Source organism: Notamacropus eugenii, chromosome 4 (genome assembly GCF_028372415.1).
Source record: "Notamacropus eugenii isolate mMacEug1 chromosome 4, mMacEug1.pri_v2, whole genome shotgun sequence".
NCBI lineage: Eukaryota > Metazoa > Chordata > Mammalia > Diprotodontia > Macropodidae > Notamacropus > Notamacropus eugenii.
Window position 1 is genome coordinate 317,301,184 of NC_092875.1, and position 20,158 is coordinate 317,321,341.

The 20,158-nt window shown below is 38.9% G+C and overlaps 1 protein-coding gene and 1 long non-coding RNA gene across 5 annotated transcripts in view; one reads left to right on the forward strand and one right to left on the reverse strand.

Moving 5' to 3' along the window:
- Positions 1-4,813, reverse strand: part of LOC140501424 (uncharacterized) — a 115,556-nt gene extending 110,743 nt beyond the window's left edge. Inside the window, exons 1-2 of the long non-coding RNA XR_011966177.1 lie at positions 4,603-4,813; positions 2,242-2,305 (exon numbers count right to left, since the gene is read on the reverse strand). This is a non-coding gene — a long non-coding RNA (uncharacterized lncRNA). The remainder of the gene's footprint in view (positions 1-2,241; positions 2,306-4,602) is intronic.
- A 150-nt stretch (positions 4,814-4,963) lies between these two features.
- The window catches only part of LRRCC1 (leucine rich repeat and coiled-coil centrosomal protein 1), a 54,293-nt gene continuing 39,098 nt past the window's right edge, over positions 4,964-20,158 (forward strand). For all 4 annotated transcript variants that reach the window (XM_072604987.1, XM_072604988.1, XM_072604989.1 and 1 more), the window contains exons 1-6: positions 4,964-5,383; positions 13,809-14,014; positions 14,393-14,458; positions 17,385-17,552; positions 19,114-19,283; positions 19,377-19,592. In XM_072604987.1, the coding sequence (XP_072461088.1) occupies positions 5,304-5,383; positions 13,809-14,014; positions 14,393-14,458; positions 17,385-17,552; positions 19,114-19,283; positions 19,377-19,592 (906 nt within the window). In that variant the 5' untranslated portion in view covers positions 4,964-5,303. The remainder of the gene's footprint in view (positions 5,384-13,808; positions 14,015-14,392; positions 14,459-17,384; positions 17,553-19,113; positions 19,284-19,376; positions 19,593-20,158) is intronic.

Below are 20,158 nucleotides of genomic sequence, written 5' to 3' on the forward strand. Positions count from 1 at the left end.
CACACAGCTGCCAAAAGGATTTTCCAAATCATAAGTCTGATTAGGTCACTCCCCCACATTCCCACCCATGTTCAATAAACTTCAGTAGCTATGAATTGGCTTTAGCATCAAATATTATTTCACATTTACCTTACCCTTTTAAAATTTCTAGTTTTGTGTTGTTTGTTTGTCCTTTATTCTTGAAGAGGACCATGATATCATGGAAGTGATGCTATGACATGCAAGTGAATTGGATTTTAGTGAGGGGAGGGCTGTGCAAAGTCACCAGCCTCATTTTGTCCTCAGGAGTCATCTGGGTCCAGTGGCCAGAAACACATCAGAATGACTGGAGATGGCCCCAGATGTGGTGGAAGGTCTTGGTCTTTTAAAGCTAAGGTTTTAACAAGTCTCAATTTGAACGAGGCAACACCTGCCCTTTGATTAAGGCTAGGTTAAAAAAAAAATGAGTCAAAAAATGGCCTCTTTAACCTAGTCCAGAAAAAAACAAAAATCAGACTGGGAGGGGAAGACCCTCAGGGTTTTGGACCAAAACAGAAGCAATTCCTAGTTACAGTCATTCTGAGCCAATCAGGGCCAAACAACGGCCAAGTGAGGTTTGGCCTGGGACCTATTGTTGACCAATTAGTGACAGCCAGAGTGATTTGGGTTTAAGACAGGGTTCTTTAAAAAGTTTTGTTTAAGTTTTATGAAAAACATAATTATTAATGCAGAAGTTCATACATATAATTTATAAATAAGCAAATAGATTTCATGCTCAAAAATTGTTTACTGATGTGGTACTTGATCAAAAAAGTTTGAGGACCAATGATGTAATCCAATCCCCTCTCATTTTACGGAGGAGTAAACCAAGGTCTAGAAAAGTGAAGTGACTTGCCCAGTCACACAGGTTTTAAAATTGCAAAGCTGGGATTTAAAACTGATTCCTCTAATTCCAGAGCCAGTGTTCTTTATTCTCCATACTGTCTCCACAAAGGAAGGCTTTAGAGTATGAGCTCCTAAGGAGCGTGTTACCCATTTCCCTGAATACTTATCATGTACACTAATGCTTTAGTTGCCGTTTGTTGTTCAGTCATGCCCAATTCTTTATGACTGTTACAGTATAGGAGTCCTGGGAACCCTGAAATGCAAGGGTAAAGGGCAAGGGTCTGCTTCGAAAGAATTTGACCACTCAAGTCTTTTTTTAACCCAAGTAGTTTATTAAAACACTGGTTGGGGTGGGTGAGATTCCTAATGAGTCTGGCATTTGTGACATCAATACAAGTCAGCCAGGTTTTAAAAATTTGAGCAGTTTAAGGGGGGCAAGACTGACTTTTTTATTAGGAAAAAAGATTGTGGCAAGATTTGGATGGGATAGAGAGGGATCAAGGACCAAGGAACCTGGGGTGATCAGGAAGTAACCGAGAAGGGGTCTAGATGGGATTAAGGGGTGGGAAGTAGCCTGGGATGATCCAGAGGTAACAGACAATGAAAGGCTGAGCTGGGTGAAAGGACAATTGAAAGGATTACTGATTATCTATGTGGTGATGTGTGAGAAAGTTCAAGATCTGGGTTGTGTTTTGGGGGTCCAGATTCTATACCCCATCAATCCCATAGACCTCAATACACTACGCCCTTCTATCCTCCACTATTTCTCAGTCTGGCCAAGTTCATGTTCATTATTTCTATGATACTATCTATCCATATATAGAGAGATATGTACATATGTACAGATACATGGATCTATCAGTAGATATCTATATTCATATGTATATGTGTATGTATGTATGTATGTGTACATGTGTATATATGTATATACATATATATGTACATTAATGGTACAGATGGTAAATTAGATTGTAAACTAACACAACAAATTCACATTGGAGAGATGAAGATTCTATAGAGTTTGAGGAAGGAATGACAGGATATGTATAACTTGTATTTATGTTTTTAAGGGAATGCTTTGTAGAGGAGATGGCAATGGATTGAACTTGTCCTTGAAATACTAATATAATATCAATAGGAAGAGATAGAGAGGGTCCATACAGGCAAAGTATTACAAGCCAAGAGACCATCGGAACAAAGACCTAGGAGATGGAAAGAGACATTAAGTAAGATGTTTGTCTGGAATATAGCATTTGCACAAAAGAATACATAGAAAGGAAGACTGGGGCCAGGCTAAGGGGGACCTTGGATACTAAGCTAAGAAGTTCATAGATAGAATGTTGGATTTGGAGCCAGGAAGATGAGTTCCAGTCCTACCTCAGATATTATTTAGCAGTTGTGGGGTCCTTAGCTTGACCTCTCTGAGTCTCAATTTCCTCATCTGTAAAAACAGGCATAATAATATCATCCAGCTCGTAAGGTTGTTGTGAAGTTAAAATTACACAATATATGTGAAGAACTTTGCAAACTTTAAAGTGCTATGTAAATAGTATTATTATTCCATAGGCAATGGGTACCTAATAAAGAATTTTGAGCAGGTAGGGTCATAATCAAAGTGATACTTTGAGATGATCAGGTGACAGTTGATTGGAGGAGGAGTCAAAGAGAAGGATTCCACTTAGGAAGCTATTGTAATGGTTTAGGTATGATATAATTAGGGGATGGGCTAGGATGGTGGCAGTGGACATGGAAAGTAAAGGACAAAAGCTAGAGATTTTGTGAAGAATTAATCTTACCATCCTAGCCCATCCTTATCATCTTTTACCTGGAATATTGTGAGTCTACTAACTTCCTTGCCTCTTCTCCTTCCTTCCCAATCAATTCTTGACACTGTTACCAAAGCTACGGGCCTAAGGACTGAGTCTGAAAGGCTTGACTTCAGATGGAGATAGAGGTAGCTTTTTATGCCCTTAAAGAAGCCAGTTAACATGGATTAAAAAAGATACGGCCTTCGCTTTCCAAGTCAAACAAGTTCTAGAGACAGTCCCCTTGCTTTTTAGTGAAAGAATTTGTTTAATCTATGTGAGGCCAAAGAGGTGGTACAGTAGATACTGATTCACACCATCTAATGGTACACACTGCAATCCATCCATGCAATGTTTACCTTTAAGCAATGATGAGGCTTTGGAAGAAGACTTTTGTGGAGGGAGTGTTTTCACTCATTTGAATTAAAATGGTTTGATGAAGGTTAGCTACCAGACTGCAAACTCCATTGAGGGCAAGGACTGTCTGTTAATAAATGTCTAATACAGTGTTCTGCACACATTAGGCCCTTACATGTTCATTCACTGAAATTGAGAACCAGTCAATCTATTTCCTGAGGAATTAATCTCACTTTCTAGTCCCTGGGGAGACAGAAAATGACTTTCCCAGGGTCACACAGTTAGTGAGTATCTGATGCAAGCTTTGAATTCAGCTCCTCCTGATTCCAAGTCCATCAGAAAACCCACTATATCACTTCACTGGTTATTTCTGTTGAGGGTATCAACTATCCTCATAGTCATGTAGGCTCACAATTTTTTTTTTATCAACTTCAATTCCTCACTCTCATTTATCCAAATTAAAAATCTCAATTTTTTTTTCATTTTTACCACCGTAGTTCTCATATAGGTCTCTTCATGTGGCCACCATCCTAGTTCAGATTCTCATCAACTCTCACCTAGGCTATTATCATAACTAGAAACTGGTTACTAGAAAACTCCCTACCTCATCCATCCCCACTCTATTCCATGCTATACTTAGCTGCCAAAGTGATTTTCTTAAAGCCCAAGTCTGTCCACATCAGCCTTTGCCTTGCTCCAAACTTCTGTAGCTTACTAGGACCTCAAGGTAAATTAAATCTGCCGTTTGACATGTTACAACGAGGCCCCTGCTTACCTTTCCAGTCTTCTTACACTTTAGTCCCTTCCATATACTCTTTAATCTAGTTACATTGTCCCCCCTGATATTCCATGAACAGGACCCTTACGAGTATCTCCAAATTCCAAGCCTTTCCAATGACCGCCCCCCCCCCCTCCTTCCTTATTCTAGTCTCATAGCTTCTTTAAAGGCTGAGCTGAAACCTCACCTTCTTCAGGATACCTTGTCCTCCTCCTCCCTCTCCCTTTTCCCACTCAATCCCTTCCTTCTACTGCATATATCGTATTTATACACAGTGAATTTGCTTATTAGGGCAGTTAGGTGGAGAAATGGATAGAATCGGGAAGATACCTCTTCATGAATTCAAATCTAGCCTTAGATGTGCACTAACTGTGTGACATTGGGCAAATCACTTTACCCTGTTTGCCTCAGTTTCCTCATCTGTAAAATGAGCTGGAGTAGGAAATGGCAAAGCACTCCGGTATGTTTGTCAAGAAACCCCCACATGGGGTCACAACGAGTGGGACACAGCTGAACAAGGCGCGTGTATCGCTGGCGCACACACGCGCACACACACCTTGGCTCTGACCATTTAAGGGTCCGTGGGGTGTGGGGCCCTCCTGTTGATAACAGCTGGTCTCCAGCACTGGTAGGTTACACGCTTGGCCAGTTACTAAGGTCATGTGTCGGCACGCAGCGCTCACACACCTCTGCACGCACCCACACACAGCTAGGACGACAGCCCTGGACTCTGAGCAGGGAAGCTCTGAGTTCAACATCTCAGTCGCTTACTGCCCCGGTTCTGGACAAGTCCCTTACCTGTCTGCCTCAGTTTCTCCACATGTAAAGCAGGGATCGCAGCCTCTCCCTCATGAGGCTGCTGGGAGGATCGGATGGAATACTTGTAAAAGCAGGCCTGGCGCCTTGCAGGAACTTCATAAATCCTTATTCCCTCCCCCTCGATCGTTTTTTATAACCGACAAACCCCAATTCCACAATCTTAATCCTAGCCCTGATTTCTGTTTTTTCCATTTTTTTTTTACTTTTGTATAGGAAGTTAACGTGAGGAATACACGTTGTGGTTCTTCCGAACTTGTAACTTTTTCACGAACACCTGATCTGGCAGCATTAGAGCCTGCATTCCATGCAGGTGCGTGCACAGGTGCGTTACACATGCGTTACACATGCGCAGTATGGGTGCAGGAGTGCACGCACATACAGACTTGGTCAGACAAGGAAGCTGGCTTCCCACCGCCCCCCGCGGTGGGGCGCTTCTCCGCCGACGCTACATCTCAACGCCTCCAGTTTGGGGGCCCGCTCCGCCCGCCGCACTTTACGACGGACCCCAGAAGTCGCGATCACCGGCGCGGCCGTAAAGCAGGCGGCGCCCGGGATTCTGCGAAGGGTTTCCTAGCAACGGCTTGAAGCCCGGGAAGGCCCCAAACAGCGGGCGGCCCCTTCCCGCTCCGGCGCCTGCCAGGCGCTTCCCCGGCCCCGCGCGCGCTCCCGCCCCGGCACCCATGGAGGAGGACTCGGAGGCGGCGGCTGCGGGGGGCGGCGGCCCTGCGGAGCTCTGCCTCATGGACCAGGCCATCGGCAGGTAAGCGACGCGCCAGCCCGGCCCGGGTCCCGCCTCCCGGGGCCTCCCAGAGCAGCGGCCGCCCGACCGTTGCTGCAGCCTCGTTGCGGGTGTGCCAGGCCGCGCGTCTGCCCATCAAGAAGCTTCCTGTGTGCCTGGAGCTAGGTAATAGAAGCATTCCTAGACTGCTGAAGAGCTATTACGCAATTAAAAGATACCCGCTTCTCTTACGAGATAACCAGTATCCCGTAGTAGCGCACCGCTAGGCGGCCCTGGGGATGCGGACCTAGCCGCCTATCCCTTAGGTGCTGTGGGACCCGGGACAGGACGATTAACCTCAGGCTCAGCTTTCCCGTCTGTAAAATGGGGGTCATAACGAGACAGTGCCTACTGGACGTGTGTTGGTCCTTGGTTCTCCCAGAGGCCCGCGACCTCCAGAGGGTGACTTGGATTGGAGGGAGGGAGGGCCCTGCGAGGTCACTCTGCAGGGGTGGGGGTGGGGGGGCACGCATAATTAGCTGGAAGTCTCATTTGAATGGATTAAAGTTTCTTTTCCCTCATACTCTTAGGAGTATCATATAGACATTTTATGCAACAGGCTAATCCAGGAAGGGTTCGTTCTGGACAGCAGCAGGGAAGTTAGGAAAAGAAGAGGGTTTGGAGAGAAAGATGAGTTTAGTTTGGAAATGTTGAGTGTGGGAGGTCTATGAGGCAATTAGAAATGGGAGGCTGCAGGTGGAGAGAGAGGTTAGATTGTGAGATGAGGAGAGGGGAGTGTTCCAGGAAACTTCTAATGGAGTCATACCTGACTTAGTTCAGCTAAAAAAGGTTGGAGGGAAGTGCTATGGAAACTTGAGGAAAGACCTTTTTAATAGCTGTTATGGAAAGAGGGATGTGAATTCTATTAGGAAGGAGTAAAAAGATTGCTCTGCTGCGGTAATAGCACAGCTGAGATTAGATCACTTCTTACTCAGCGTCACCCAAGCAGGCACAGGGTGGGAGTAATTCAGGGTTGGGGTTTGGCAAGGTGTGAATAGTGATTAGGAATCCCTTTGTCAAGGAATTTGAGAGTGAAGAATTGGGTGGAAATGAACTGCCTCACTAAAAGATAGACTGGGAAGAGAGAAGTGTTTAAGTAGAGGAACGGTGTGGAACTAACAAAATATTGATGAGGGAAGGATTAGCGATCATTGTAAGGAACAAGAATAGGTTTAGCAGTATTATCAGGTAAAAGGAATTTCTTCATTATAGAAATGATTGCAAGATTAAGGATATGGCCATTTTTTATGTAGCAAAGGTAGATTGGAGGAGCAGCATCTGAGTAGAATAAGAACTGGAAATTAGGGAGGTTGGTATCCCTTAGTATGATAGCAGGAATTGAAGCTGGGCATTGAATTTATTAACTGAGCCAGCTAGATGGCACAGTGGGTAGAGTGCCAACTGTGGAATTGAGAGGACCTGAGTTCAAATCCAACCTCAGACACTTATTAGCTGTGTGACCCTGGGCTTAAACCCTGTTTGCCTCAGTTTCTTCATCTGTAAAATGAGCTGGAGAAGAAAATGGAAAACCACTCCAGTAACTTTGCCAAGAACACCCCAAATGGGGTTACATAGAGTTGGATATGATTATGTAACTAAACAAAATTCAACTCATTAAGAAAAGAAGATATCCTGGGGGGTTAATAGACAACAACCCTCTGGATCTGGTTTGAATGATAAATTTGGATAGATTGAACCTCAGAGAGGAGAGGGTTGCTAAATAATGGTAGTAAAGGGAAAATTTGGAAGTTGCAATGGGGAGGAAGAAGGATTCAGACTCCATCTACAGGACCATTGAGTTTAGGGCTGTGAGAGAAAGCGAAATTGGAGCTGGAAAAGAAGGTCATAGATGTCATCTGCAAGAAACCAAGCAGGTCTTAGACCCAGAGCACAGAAGAAGCATGTGAGAAAGAGGTCTACAATGAATGGGGAAGTTTGTTCTATCTGTATTACAGATCCAGAGTTCCAGAGGGCATAGTGGGACAGTGAAAGGACAGGATAAAAGTGAATTGGGGTGAAAGAGTTAGAAAGGAAGAGGTGTGTTCTTTGAGGGAACAAGGGAAGGGGGGAGGTTTTATTTAGTAACTGCTATGTGCCAGGCACTGTGCTGAGTTCTTTGCAAATATCTCTTTGGCACTCGGGGATACATTATCGTAGGGATTTTGAGAATAATCATTCAACAAGTCTGAAGCATCTACTACGTGCCAGGCACGGTGCTAGTTGCTGGAGATACAAACATAATGAATCCAAAAAAAAAAAAAAAGCCATACTTGAAAGCTTACATTCTAATGGATAAAACAAGTACATATACATAGAATAAACCTAAATAGAGTAAATACAAAGTAGTGGGATACAAGGCAGTTTAGGAGGAGAAAGAACTAGCAATTAGAAAAATCAGGAAGTGCTTCCTGAAGAAGGTGGTCCTTGAGCTTCCTCTTGAAAGAAGAGGATTCTTGAAACAGAGGAGGGAGTGTAGTCCTGGCGTAAGTTATGGGCCATGCAAAGGAAAGGAGAGAAGATGGAGCGACAGAAAGAAGGCCAATATGGCTCAGAGTACAAGAGGAGTAATGTCTGAAGAGACTGGAAAGATAGGTTGTGAAAAGTTCTAAAAGCCTAAAGGAGGAGTTAATATTTTGTGAGAGGCGGTAGAGAGCCTGCTACAAGTGACTGAAGAGGGGAGTCACATGGTAATCAAGAGGCTGTTGCAACGATCTAGGTGAAAGGTGACAGGGACTTGAAGTAAGGTTGTAGTAACTTTATGACAATAAGGAATGTGAACTAACCTTTGGGGAATGAACCCTGGCAGCGTATTATTGGACAAGAGTTGTCCCTGATGAAAGCCAGTGGGTGGAATGTTTTGAATCTGATCATTTCTCAAGGACATGTCTTCTAGGTCTAAGACTTGGCTACAATGGCCTCTTGTTCTAGATCTGGGGTACCTGTAGCCCTGAGGTAGGAACAACAAATTGCTTGTTGATAGTTCAAATGAGAGGTGATGAAGGCCTGAACTGGAGTGATTGTTTTATGAAGATGAAAGTGCCTGTACAAAAAATAATGCAGAAGTAGAATTGACAAAACTAGGCAACTGATTGGGTATGAGAGGTCAATCGAGCACCCATGACTCATAGATTGCAAACTCATATGACTGGAAAACAGAAGTAGAGATGTTAGGAGGCGGTACAGGTTTAGAGGGGAAGATGAATTCAGTTTTTGATGAGCTGTTTGATATACCCATTGGATATTCCAGTAGATATGCCTGGAAAATAGAGATATTGGACTAGAGCTTATGACAGGGATGGAAGCTTGAAATCTAGACTTGAGAGTCAATGGCATAGAGATGATAGTTAGATCTATGGTACGTAATGAGATCAGGAGACAGAGAAAAGAGAAAGCCTAGGACAGGGCACTGAATACAACTAGCCACATGATCAGCATATGGATGGTCCAGAAACAGAGGAAATGGGGAAGGACTGGTCGGACAGCTAGGAAAAGGATTGTCACAGAGCAGTATCATGAAAAACCAGGGAGGAAAGAGTGCATGGAAGGAGGGGCTAGTCAGCAGCATCAGATGCTACAGAGAGGTGAAGAAAGATGAGAACTAAGGAAAAAGTTATTAGATTTTTTTCAATAAAGAAATCATTGGTGACCTGGGAGAGAGCAATTTCAACCAAGCGATGGGGAAGGAAGCCAGATTGGAAGAGGTTGAGAAGTGAGTAGGAGGTGAGAAACTGGAGCAAGTATAAATAGGTGTTAAGTTTAAAAATTAAGGTAAACTGAATCAATAAAGTTATGAGAACATTCATTTTATTGGTGAGACCAGTAGTCAACAACACATGGGTCTTGGACTCCTCAGCAAGCCAAGACCATGAAATAGGGCTAACTAGCCTTCATATAGTTTGGTGAAGTAAAAGAGAACAGAGAATAGGAAGCATCACAGATGGAAAACAATATGATTGGTTACAAGTCTGAAGTATCCTAGGTAGCAGTAACAATATAATTGGCTGGACGTTTGGGGGTAACAAATTCCACCCTGCTTTCCAGAAAGTTTGATGGAGAAGAGTCCTTAGTTGGACAGAGCTAACAGACTTCTGGGCAGCCACTTGCTTTCTGTAAGGCTCGTTAGTAGGAAAACAGGCCTCCCCTAATTGTACATGGGTATACAAGGCTGTGTAGAGAAAAATTTTCTTTCAATTATAGTGATTTTTAGGGAAACACCTTTTACAACTTAAAGGAAAACCGAACTTCTGGACTCATGAACTTCTGAACCTAACTCAGAGACAAAGAAACATGACTCAGCCAGTTAGAGAACAGAATTAATTACAGAATGGATTCAAATAGAAAATCAAAAGTTAATATTTTATTTTCTCACTTTTTTCTGTTTTCTGTCCCTTTTCTTTTTTCTTTATTACTGAAACTTAAATATACAATAAGAAAAAGAAGCAAACTTAAATTGAAACTTAAATACAAAATAAGAAAAGGAAAAAAATACATGTACACAGCAGAACGTAAGAGAGGATTCAAAATATATAACAATAAATTTCCATTTCAAGAAAGCTTATATAATAAATACTACACATTGTGTTGAGAGCTGTCCATCTTTTCTTTGTTTCCTTGTTAGTTTTCTTTTGTTCTCTGCTGTGCACTTTTTACTTTGTTCTCTTTCCCTCCCACCCCAAGAAGGCTACAATTAAACATGGATATAGTTATATAGATGTACATATATATATAATATACATATAAAATACATGTATAGACATATACTTTCCCTAATAAATTCTACTTCTGATCTTTGTTTTTATGTTTGTGCATATCTGTCCCTTTCTTTTCATTCACATGGCCACCATTCTAGTCGAGACCTTCACCTTGTCTCCTGGACTGTTCCAATGTCCCTTGACTTTAGTTTCTCTCCCATCTATTCTGCAGTTGCCAAATTGATATTCCTAAAGTAGAAGTGTAACCATATTATTGTGCTGCCCAGGAAACTTCAGTGACTCCTTATGTACTCAGTTTGGCCCAATTTAAGCCCTTCACAGAAATGTGATACAGACCTATCTTTCCAGAGTGATGTCTTGTTATTCCCCCTCACATACTCCAACTGAACTGACTTACCTCCTGTTCCCTGTACATGACATTCGAATTCTCACTTTCATGCTTTTGAAAAATCTGTTCTTTATGCCTGGAATATATCCCCCATTTCACTTCTAGCTCTTTAGAATCCCTAGCTTCCTTCCAGGCTCTCTGCTTGTATTGGGAAAAACATGAGCTTAGTTTGGAGCATGTTGAATTTGAAATACTAGTGACACCTGAGTGGAGAGGTACAGTAGTTGGAGGTGTGCTCCTGGAGCTCTGGAGAAAAGTTAGGGCTGAAGATAAATATTTATTTGGGAGTGCCACATAGGTAATAGTCAAAGAAAGAATGAGACAGTCAAAGGAAAGTATACAATGAGAAGAAAACTAATTCATTTTTATAGTGTCTTAAGGAGACTACTTCCCACTTTACACAGAAGAAACTGCATCTCAAACCTACCTAAATGAACATAGCTAATGAGGGTCAGAACTCTGGAACTCAAATAGAATTTCCCTGAGGCCAGTGTTTTGGGGGGATAGCACCACCAGGTGCCTTGAGGGAACTTGCCTTAAAGGGGTGGGTAAGAGAAAGAAAACATAGTGAGACAGTAATTGGAGTAGGAAGAGAATCAGAGCAGTGTGATATTTTATGTCTTGGCCAGATGTGGGAGTGACCTTGAAAGAGTATCCTTAGGGAGATGATCATCAACAGTGTCAGATACCTCAAGGAGAGCAAATGATTAGAAAGTGGCCTTATTAGGCCTAGATCATTTTTTTCAATAAGTTAGCTATGAAGCAGGAAAAGAAATAAGATGGTAGTTGGATAGCAGTAGGGTTGAGGGTGAAGGAAAAAGAGTTATTGAAGATGCATGAGGCAGAAATGAGAATTACTAGACCAGGGTCCTAGACGGTACTAGTGGGAAAGTAGAGCTGATGGGATCAAGGGCATAGCCTGAGTGAGAAAGAAAGATTAACTCTTCTACTGGTACCAGAGGGAAAGAAAGGAGAATGTATGATAATACTGAGGAGTTTTGAGGGATAACACTGAAAGATTTCAGAATACTGATAAATGTCATTATTAATCATTAATTCAGAAGACTGGCAGTGAACTATGCCTGTTGACTCTTGGCACAGTGGGAATAGACTACAAGTACAGAATTAGAAAGATATTTTCAGCCATGGCCAATGTGTTGACTTGTTTTACTTCACTGAATTTTTTGTGACAAGGAAGAGTTCTGTTGTGGGTGGAAGGAGGGGAAGGTGAGTCAGTGGAAAGTTTTGGTGATGTTAAAGAAAGTAACCATAATATAAAAAATAGGAATTATTTTTTTAAATGAATTTTAAGAGAAGAAGCATATTCTTGTTATTTTCTTAATCTTAGTAAAGGAGATGGTTATGGTCATTGATGTGAGAAGTAAAGCAGTTAAGGAAAGCTGAAAACTTGAGGAAAAGTTTTGGAACATCTCTGGGAAATGAAACAGGGAATCATTAAGTAGGGGAAAGAAGGTTTGTTAAGCAGCAGTGAAGAAGACCTGGCTGAAATTATTAGCAATTCACTTTTTAAAAGAAAAATCTAAGATGTATTGCTGGCAGTGCATGTTGCCCAGTTTCCTCTGTAAGGTACTGTGTTGAATGCTATTCTTTCTTTCCCTACTGTTGTAACCTTTCTCTCTTTCTCCATATTTCTACAGGTACCCATTAATGAAGAGTAAACCTTCTATATTATCCCTCCTACTGATATTTTCCTGTCAAATTTTATTTTATGTTTTGCCTTCTATCAGCAACTAATGTTTTATCTCTTCAGTGCTAAAGAAAAGTAATGAATTCTGAAGTCTTGTCCAACTCTTAAGAGTTTGTTTCATTTATTGTCTAGCCTCACGTTTACTTAATAGTGTCTATAATTTGTTAAAGACACTTTAAAAGTTGTTGAACAGCTCCAGAATGTTCTTTCCAGTAATGTGAGTCTTTAAAAAAAAAATTGATTGTTTTTTCTAGCAGCAATCATTCTTGTGTGGTTCAACTTGAAGATAGAAGGATTGATCGAATGACCATTCGTGTTCTATTCCTTACACGTTATTCCATTTTAATATTACATATTTGGTAATGAAAAGGTAATTCCATGAAGCTCCACCCTTATCTAGGTCCTGGCCCACACCTGTGACAGCTTCTGTTGCTCCTGCATTCTGGCCACTGCTGCTACATCCCCCAAGGGAGTGCATTAACTCCTTCCACAGTCCTGAACTCTTCTCCAGGGAGGCCCTGTTCCCATTGCCTGTACTGAGCCAGAAAGTCCTTGGTGCCTAACTTGGTGGAAATGTTTTCCTGAATTTCCTGTTTGGAATAATCCAGAATTATCTTTCTATGGCAAGAGAGGTAGGGCTGTTCCTTTCTCGCAGAGAAGTAGGGTCTGAATCCATGAACTCCAGAAGACCTGTGGAAAGGTTGTTGAAACCTTCCCCCCCCCCCACTCAGAAGACATAAGTTGCAGTTACCCTGGGAGGAAAGTGACCCAGGAAAACCAAGGTTCTTTTTGAGCCAGCTATCAAGGCAATCAAATTCTATTTCCAAACCACTCTGGTCAGAGCTAGAGAAAGGGTCAGCATGTTGAGTAGAAAACACATCTGAGTGAGAATCAGGAGGTCTGAGTTCTAGTCTTGGCATTGCCACTAATTAGTTGTTTAACTTCTCTTGGCAGCAACTTTCTCAACTACAAAATGAGAAGTTCATAGATTATTGATTTAGAGCTGAAGGATATCTTACGTTTGTGGAGTCATAGACTTAGAGCCATAGGGGACCTTAGAAGACCATTGAGTCCAGATCCCTCATTTTATAAATGAGGAAACCAAGGCTGAGTGGTTATCTAGTGCTTCCTTTCAAACATTACAGTACATAATATCTTAGTTCCCTGCCAGCTCTAGATTTCACATGAGTGATGCTAATATTAGAATTTCAGAGACTTTTTCCTGCTAGTGGAAAAGAGATTTGGGAGTAGAATCTGGTTCTTTTCTACCTACCAAAGCTGGTCATCAACTTCTTATAACATGATACTAACATAAAATAATATACATAAAACCCTTGCAAACCCATAAAACACAATATAAATATCAGTTTTCGTTACTGTGGCTTTGTTACATCTTGAGAAAAATAAATGACTGGGCCTCTGCTGTATATGTCATATTTTCATTATTGTTCCTAAATGCTGGTTTAGTTTCTAAAATCCACTGTGTACTGAAAGTCATTTTGACAGCAAAGTAGGAGGGCTTGTTTCTGTTAAGTAACATGATAAGCATATTAAAATTTATTTTATGTCTTATTTTTCCATCAAACCTATTTTTCGTAGCCTACTGGAAGTACCTTTAAGTTCAAAACTTCATACAATCAATCTTCATTACAATAATATCTCCAAGATTGAAGGCCTTTGTCATCTTTTAAATTTACGGCATTTAGATCTGTCATCTAATCAAATAAGTCAGATAGAAGGACTGAACACACTGACAAATTTATGTACTTTAAACTTGGCCTGCAATTTCATCACAAAAGTGGAAGGTAAGCAGTTGGTACTTAATTTTATGGACTACTTCAAATTAATCTGACTCTTTGCATTGATTTGTGTCTTATCCAAGAAGAATGTTCATTTTATATTTTTATTATTATTGACTGAAAATTAACCATAGGAGTTTCCTCCTAGACAGAATTCTTTTGTAAGGAAAATATCAAGCCTATTGTCACAATATCAAAATTTAAATTTATTGAATGTTTTTAAAAGGTTCTCAATAATAATAGATTTTGTTAGTTTTTTCTGGCTTCATAAGGAATAGTGGCATTACTAAAAATACTTTTGTTTGTTTTTTGGATTACCATTAAAACATCTAGATGTATAATTAAGTGATTCTTATATTGGTTTTTCATTTCCATTTTTTTTAGGACTTCAACAGTTATTGAATCTAACTAGACTTAATTTGTCTTATAATCATATACATGATCTTCAAGGTAAGTGGATTTGGCATGATGCTAAAAAAAATTAACCATGTATCAGGAAGTATTTTAGTGCAGGATAGGTTGATGTTAAATTTTTTAATATTAATATTCTGTATATATTAAGTATTGATCTGTGCTCTTATGTTCTTCTCATTGTCACTCAAAAATGGGCAAGCTGGAAGCCAGCAAGGATAGAGTACTGTAGGTACAGCTAATGGGGATGATTTCTGTGTTTTAACTTTATCTGTTGAGGGTAACTTGGAAATGGCTCAATTCCAGTGTACTAGGTATATAAATCAATTTCAACTTGAAACAATTTTAAAAACTTTAAAAGGTTAATTCAGAGACTTCTATTCACAGTATAATATAAAAAATTGCACAGTAGTTTGATATAGTACATAATTCAGTTGAAGTTATTTTTTCTTTTCTTGTCTCTGTACAACTATATTTTGACTAAATTTTATGCATTGAAGAGATGTAGTAATAAATGTAGTAATGAATGGTGAGTGAACGCATAAAGATAATAAGATTGAAAAACCAAAATAAGAGTACTGAACTCACTTCTCACAGTACTCTAATCAGCTCTTTGCCCTTGGTATTCACTACTGCAGAAAGATCTCTTGGAATGCTAAAGGCATAAAACAATTATGCTGTATTGTTTTAATTTATCCCAGGTTGATTGACCTTCTTGCTTCCCCAAGAATGGGAATGAGTTCCAAACAAGTTTTTGATTCCACTCCTAAATCCTCACAGTATTGAATATAATTATTATTCCGCTTCTGATTATGTATAACACATAGGGCAGCAAGGTGGTGTAGTGGATAGAGCACCAGTGCAGGAGTCAGGAGGACCTCAGTTCAAATCTCACCTCAGACACTTGACACTCACTAGCTGTGTGACCTTGGGAAAGTCACTTAACCCCAATTGCTTCATCCTGGGTCATCTCCAGTCATCCTGATGAATATCTGGTCAGTGGATTCAGATGGCTGTGGAGGAGGAGTGAGGCTGGTGACCTACACAGCCCTCCCTCACTCAAAACCAAGTCAAGTGCAAGTCATGTCATCATTTCTCTGATGGCGTGGTCTTCTTTGGCAATGGACAAACACACACATATGTAACACATGACAACTTGCAGTCATACTTCATCTTTCACTTTTGAATGAAACATATGCAGTGACTGTATATTCTTATCACAGATCATTTCCATTGAATATTCGTTTCTCTAATGTTTATTAAGCACTTCCTGTGTATGAGACACTGTATTATATGCCACAGAGGATACAAGAGAAGAATAGGACCTAATACCTGCTAATATTTAAACAATTTTCTATAGAAAGATAAAACATGTATTCAGATAACTACTAACACCAAGTAGAATATGAATTATGTATGAATTATGTCATGAGGGACTAAAATAAAATGCTTTAGGGAATTTGGAGAATTATGGACTGGAACAGTCAGGAAAGGTATATTGTAGAATATATAGCACATGAACATCTTGTAGAATCATAGAAAATTAGAGCTATTTCCACAAAATAGACTTTTTAATATCTGCTTCTAATTAGAATGTAGTTATCTGTGGCTTTTTTGAAGGCATATTTTCCTGAATATGAATCATTCACTTTTAATGGTAGAAGTGATATTTCTTTTTTAGTCTCTCTCAGTAGGCAGCTAGAGTTTGGGTCCTTACAGGAAAATTACTATATAGGAACCTAAATTTGCTGAATTAATAAATCACCACAGTGAACTTCTAATGACACCTGGTACTCCAAGCAAAAAAGAAAATTATAGCTGCTTAAATATGCTGAATTAATAAAATATAATAGTGGAACTTTTAATGATACCTAATATCCTATTCTATAGTGTAAAAAATCCCTAAAGGATACTAAATAAACATATTAGCCAACATAAACATCCTTAATAATGATTATTACATTACCAATTAAGCATTATCACTTATAATAAATCCCTTTAGAAGAAAGAACTAAAAGCTTTTGGATGTAAAGAAAAATATTTTGAAATAGTACAATCAATCAGCAGGCCTCTAGAAGCACCTACTATTTGCTAGACACTACGCTATACACTGGGGACACCAAAACAAAAGTTATGCAATCCCCCACTATGAAGAAGCTTAAATTCTACTGGTGGAAATAACACACATATAAGTAAATACAAACTATACACAAAGCATGTACAAAACAGTATATTCAGGAGAAGGGGGTTGGCATAAGCAATTAGGCAGATCAAAAAGGGCCATGCACATACACTAGCCTACAAGCTTCATGTAGGCAAAGACTCCACCTTTTTTTATGTGTATCTTAATGTACTTAATGTGGCTCTTTACATACCACAGGTGGTAAATAGCTTATAAATGAAGGAATGATGTTTCTTACTGGTATTTAAATTTTATGATTATTAACCATGTTTCTAAGATTACTGTGAATCTTTTTTTCCTAGGAATTTGGACTGAGAATGTGTTCAGTCATATCTTAAACCCAAGGCACACTTTTTTATATGCTAGCCAAACAAAGGTATACTGAAATGTACCCTCAGTGGATGCCTGTTAATTGATAAATGATGTCTTGAGAAAATGAAAATCGATTATGTTGAGAGAGAGAGAGCTGACAGACTATATTGCAAGTTGATATGTTTAATATTTTAGCTCAAGAAAGGTACCAATTCACTACTTGCAGGTAGAGCCAGGACACATTTCCTAAGCCTCATACCTCACAAATTGGTACTAAATTTGAACTCTTTGTCATCCTACTTATTAGCATGCTATAAGAACAAGAACTTAATGGGACAGATGTGCTCTTTTTATACAGTAGCAAAAGCCAGCTCATCTATCAAGATGAATAAAACTTATTTAATGCTTATTTTGAATTAAACTTAGCAAAAAGTTCTGTTATAATAACTTATTTGTATATGTGCATTACAGGATTTTTATACCTTCGTGGAACTAGGCATAAAATTAGTCACATTGACCTACATAGCAATTGTATAAGTAGTATTCATCACTTACTCCAGTGCATGGTAGGATTACATTTCTTGACTAATCTTACTTTGGAGAAAAATGGAAAAAATAATCCAATCTGTGATCAACCAGGTATGAGCAGTTTATTTTAACACCATATTAAAGATCTTCAGATTTTGTTATTTGTTGACTGAAATGTGGGGATTTTTATAGCTCCCATTCCTTCTGGTCTTAAAGCCACAAAACAAATAACAATTTAATTATTTAATTGATAAAATAAGTAATTTGAATCGCCCAAAAAGTGGAATATTGGGTCCAAAGGATTACTAAATTTAAGTACTTAAACAGCTTTGCATCTGGAACTTAGAAACTTATTACTTAAACTTGTGATCTCATCAGTGTCATCCAGTAGAAAGAGTAATGATCTTGGATTTAGGAGACTTGAATAAAAATACACCTCTGACATTCCCTAACTACGTGTCCCTGGTTAAGACATTTAAAGTGTTGCTTAGTTTCTTCATTTGCAAAATGGAGATAAACAAATATATGTACTACCTACGGCAGAGGATAGCTTTGAGAAAAGTCATTGGTAAACTTGTTAAGTACTATGTAAATGTGAGTATTATTGTGCCCTTTTTAGTGGTACAGTTTGGAAGTTCCCTTTGCCTTGTTATCCTGTAACATTCTTGACTATGTCTATAAATCTTCTAAAAGCATCCCTTCGGAATACTGAAGATTTTCTTCTGGTCCTCTTAGTATCTCACTGGTACCTGTGTAACACATGGGTCCTCTATCTCATTCTTACTACATACATAGCACACTTCCTTTTCTAGTCATAAATGTCTTTAGTGATCTCATTTATGTCCAGGAAATATTTTTTTGTGTTTCTTTTACCCCCAGGACATCATTGTTAATTTACTATAGCATTCTTATAACTGTTGTGTATCTTTCCTTTGCCCTTTGAGTCATTTAAAATTTTATTTTTTTAGATTGTGGTATTCTGTGACTTGTATTCATGTGGCATCACCAAGAGTATCAGAGGCAAATTTTTGTGACATTGCATTACTGCATACAAAAGACAAACGGTATACTTGTAAAGCTAGAAAAAATATTAAAAGCCCTCTTGTTGGGGAAATACCCACCAGTGAAATCACAGATCCTTTGAAGAATTATGATTCTCCGTGATTATAACATTAATCAGGCATAAAATTAGCTATACTTACCTGTGTAGTAATTATATAAGTAGTATTCATCATTTACTGCAGTAAATGGATGTAAATCCATTATCCATTTTTATCAACCTTTACTTTTTCAAATGTTTTGTTTTAACATAGGGTAAATATCAGTGGGTTAGCTGTGATTGATACTCCATCAGACCTTTTCTTGTCTATTCAGTGCATATTCAGAGTTTTATGACCATTAAGAGCAAAGAGGTTTGATGCTGCCATTCTTAAAACTTCCTTAAACTTGCACATAGTGTTTAATGAATATTTGCTGAATGAATTTAAATATTTTAAGAAAAATTATTTGGTGTTAGAAGAGGCTTAAATGGCTTTTTGTGGGAGTATTTTAATTGTGATACAGAAAATTAGTATTATAACTGGAAGATATGTAGTATGATGTTTTTAAATTATTTTAGAAATATAAAGTGCTTTTAAGTGTTAAATTTTAATATGATTTTTTTTAACTTTAGGTTACAGAGGGATCATTCTCCAGACATTGCCTCAGCTAACAGTCCTAGATGGGATGAATATATTTGGTGAACCAGTAAATATGGTAGAAGGAAATCCATCAGATTTACAATGTTTAGAAAGTCTTTTGGATAGTCTAGTTTCTTCTGATTCTCAGCTAAATGAAGAAGAGGTCTATTTTTTTCCTCTTTATAGAAAAGCTTCCTATTTCCAACTTTTTTAACTGCAAAAAAATTTTTCTAATCTCTTCTGTTTTGCTCCATAGAATTCTGGTAACTTACCAGGAATCACACTCAACATCAATCAAGAAATGTCCCAGGATCAAAAGCCTGCAAGTACACCAACAGATAAGACGTTCCATCCTTCTATAGAAGTCACTTCATCTTCTGAGCCAGAAAGAAATAAGCATGGTGAAAATAATTTGAACAGCGAGATGAGAATTAAGAAATTAGAAGATCAGATTTCACAGCTCCTCAATAATGTAATTCATTTCTGCCCATATAAAAATATTTTCCCTTAGGGAAAAGGAATTTAGGGAGCCATAAAAACTGGGAATTTGTGAAATGTATCTATTTAAATGATTTTTGTCACTCTAACACATTTTTTTCTGTTTAAACATTAACAACACTCCATGACAAAATAATTATTTTAGGTGGGTAAAATGAGTCCAAATAATGGAATCCTGTGTAGTGACCATTCTTGGAGTTTTATTAAGCTGCCTTTGAAATCAGCCCCTCTCACACCCTTCATTGTCACATGATGAAAACTAGAGAGGAAAATTGACTTATCCTGATGCAGATAGTCAGCAGCCTGGGATTCCTTACTTCCTTACATTAATGAAGAGGCTTTCACATCCCATCCTTGAGCTTTTGAACCTCAGGACTGCTTCAGAATGTTTATTCTCATTTCCTAGGTGGCTTGCCCTGCTGTTTTGGTTTCATTTGAAACCACAATACCTCTTATTATATGTGAATGTATACGTGTGTGTTTTTATGTATACACACATATATAGTTAACTGTTTGCTTTTAGAGTTAGCTTTATATGAT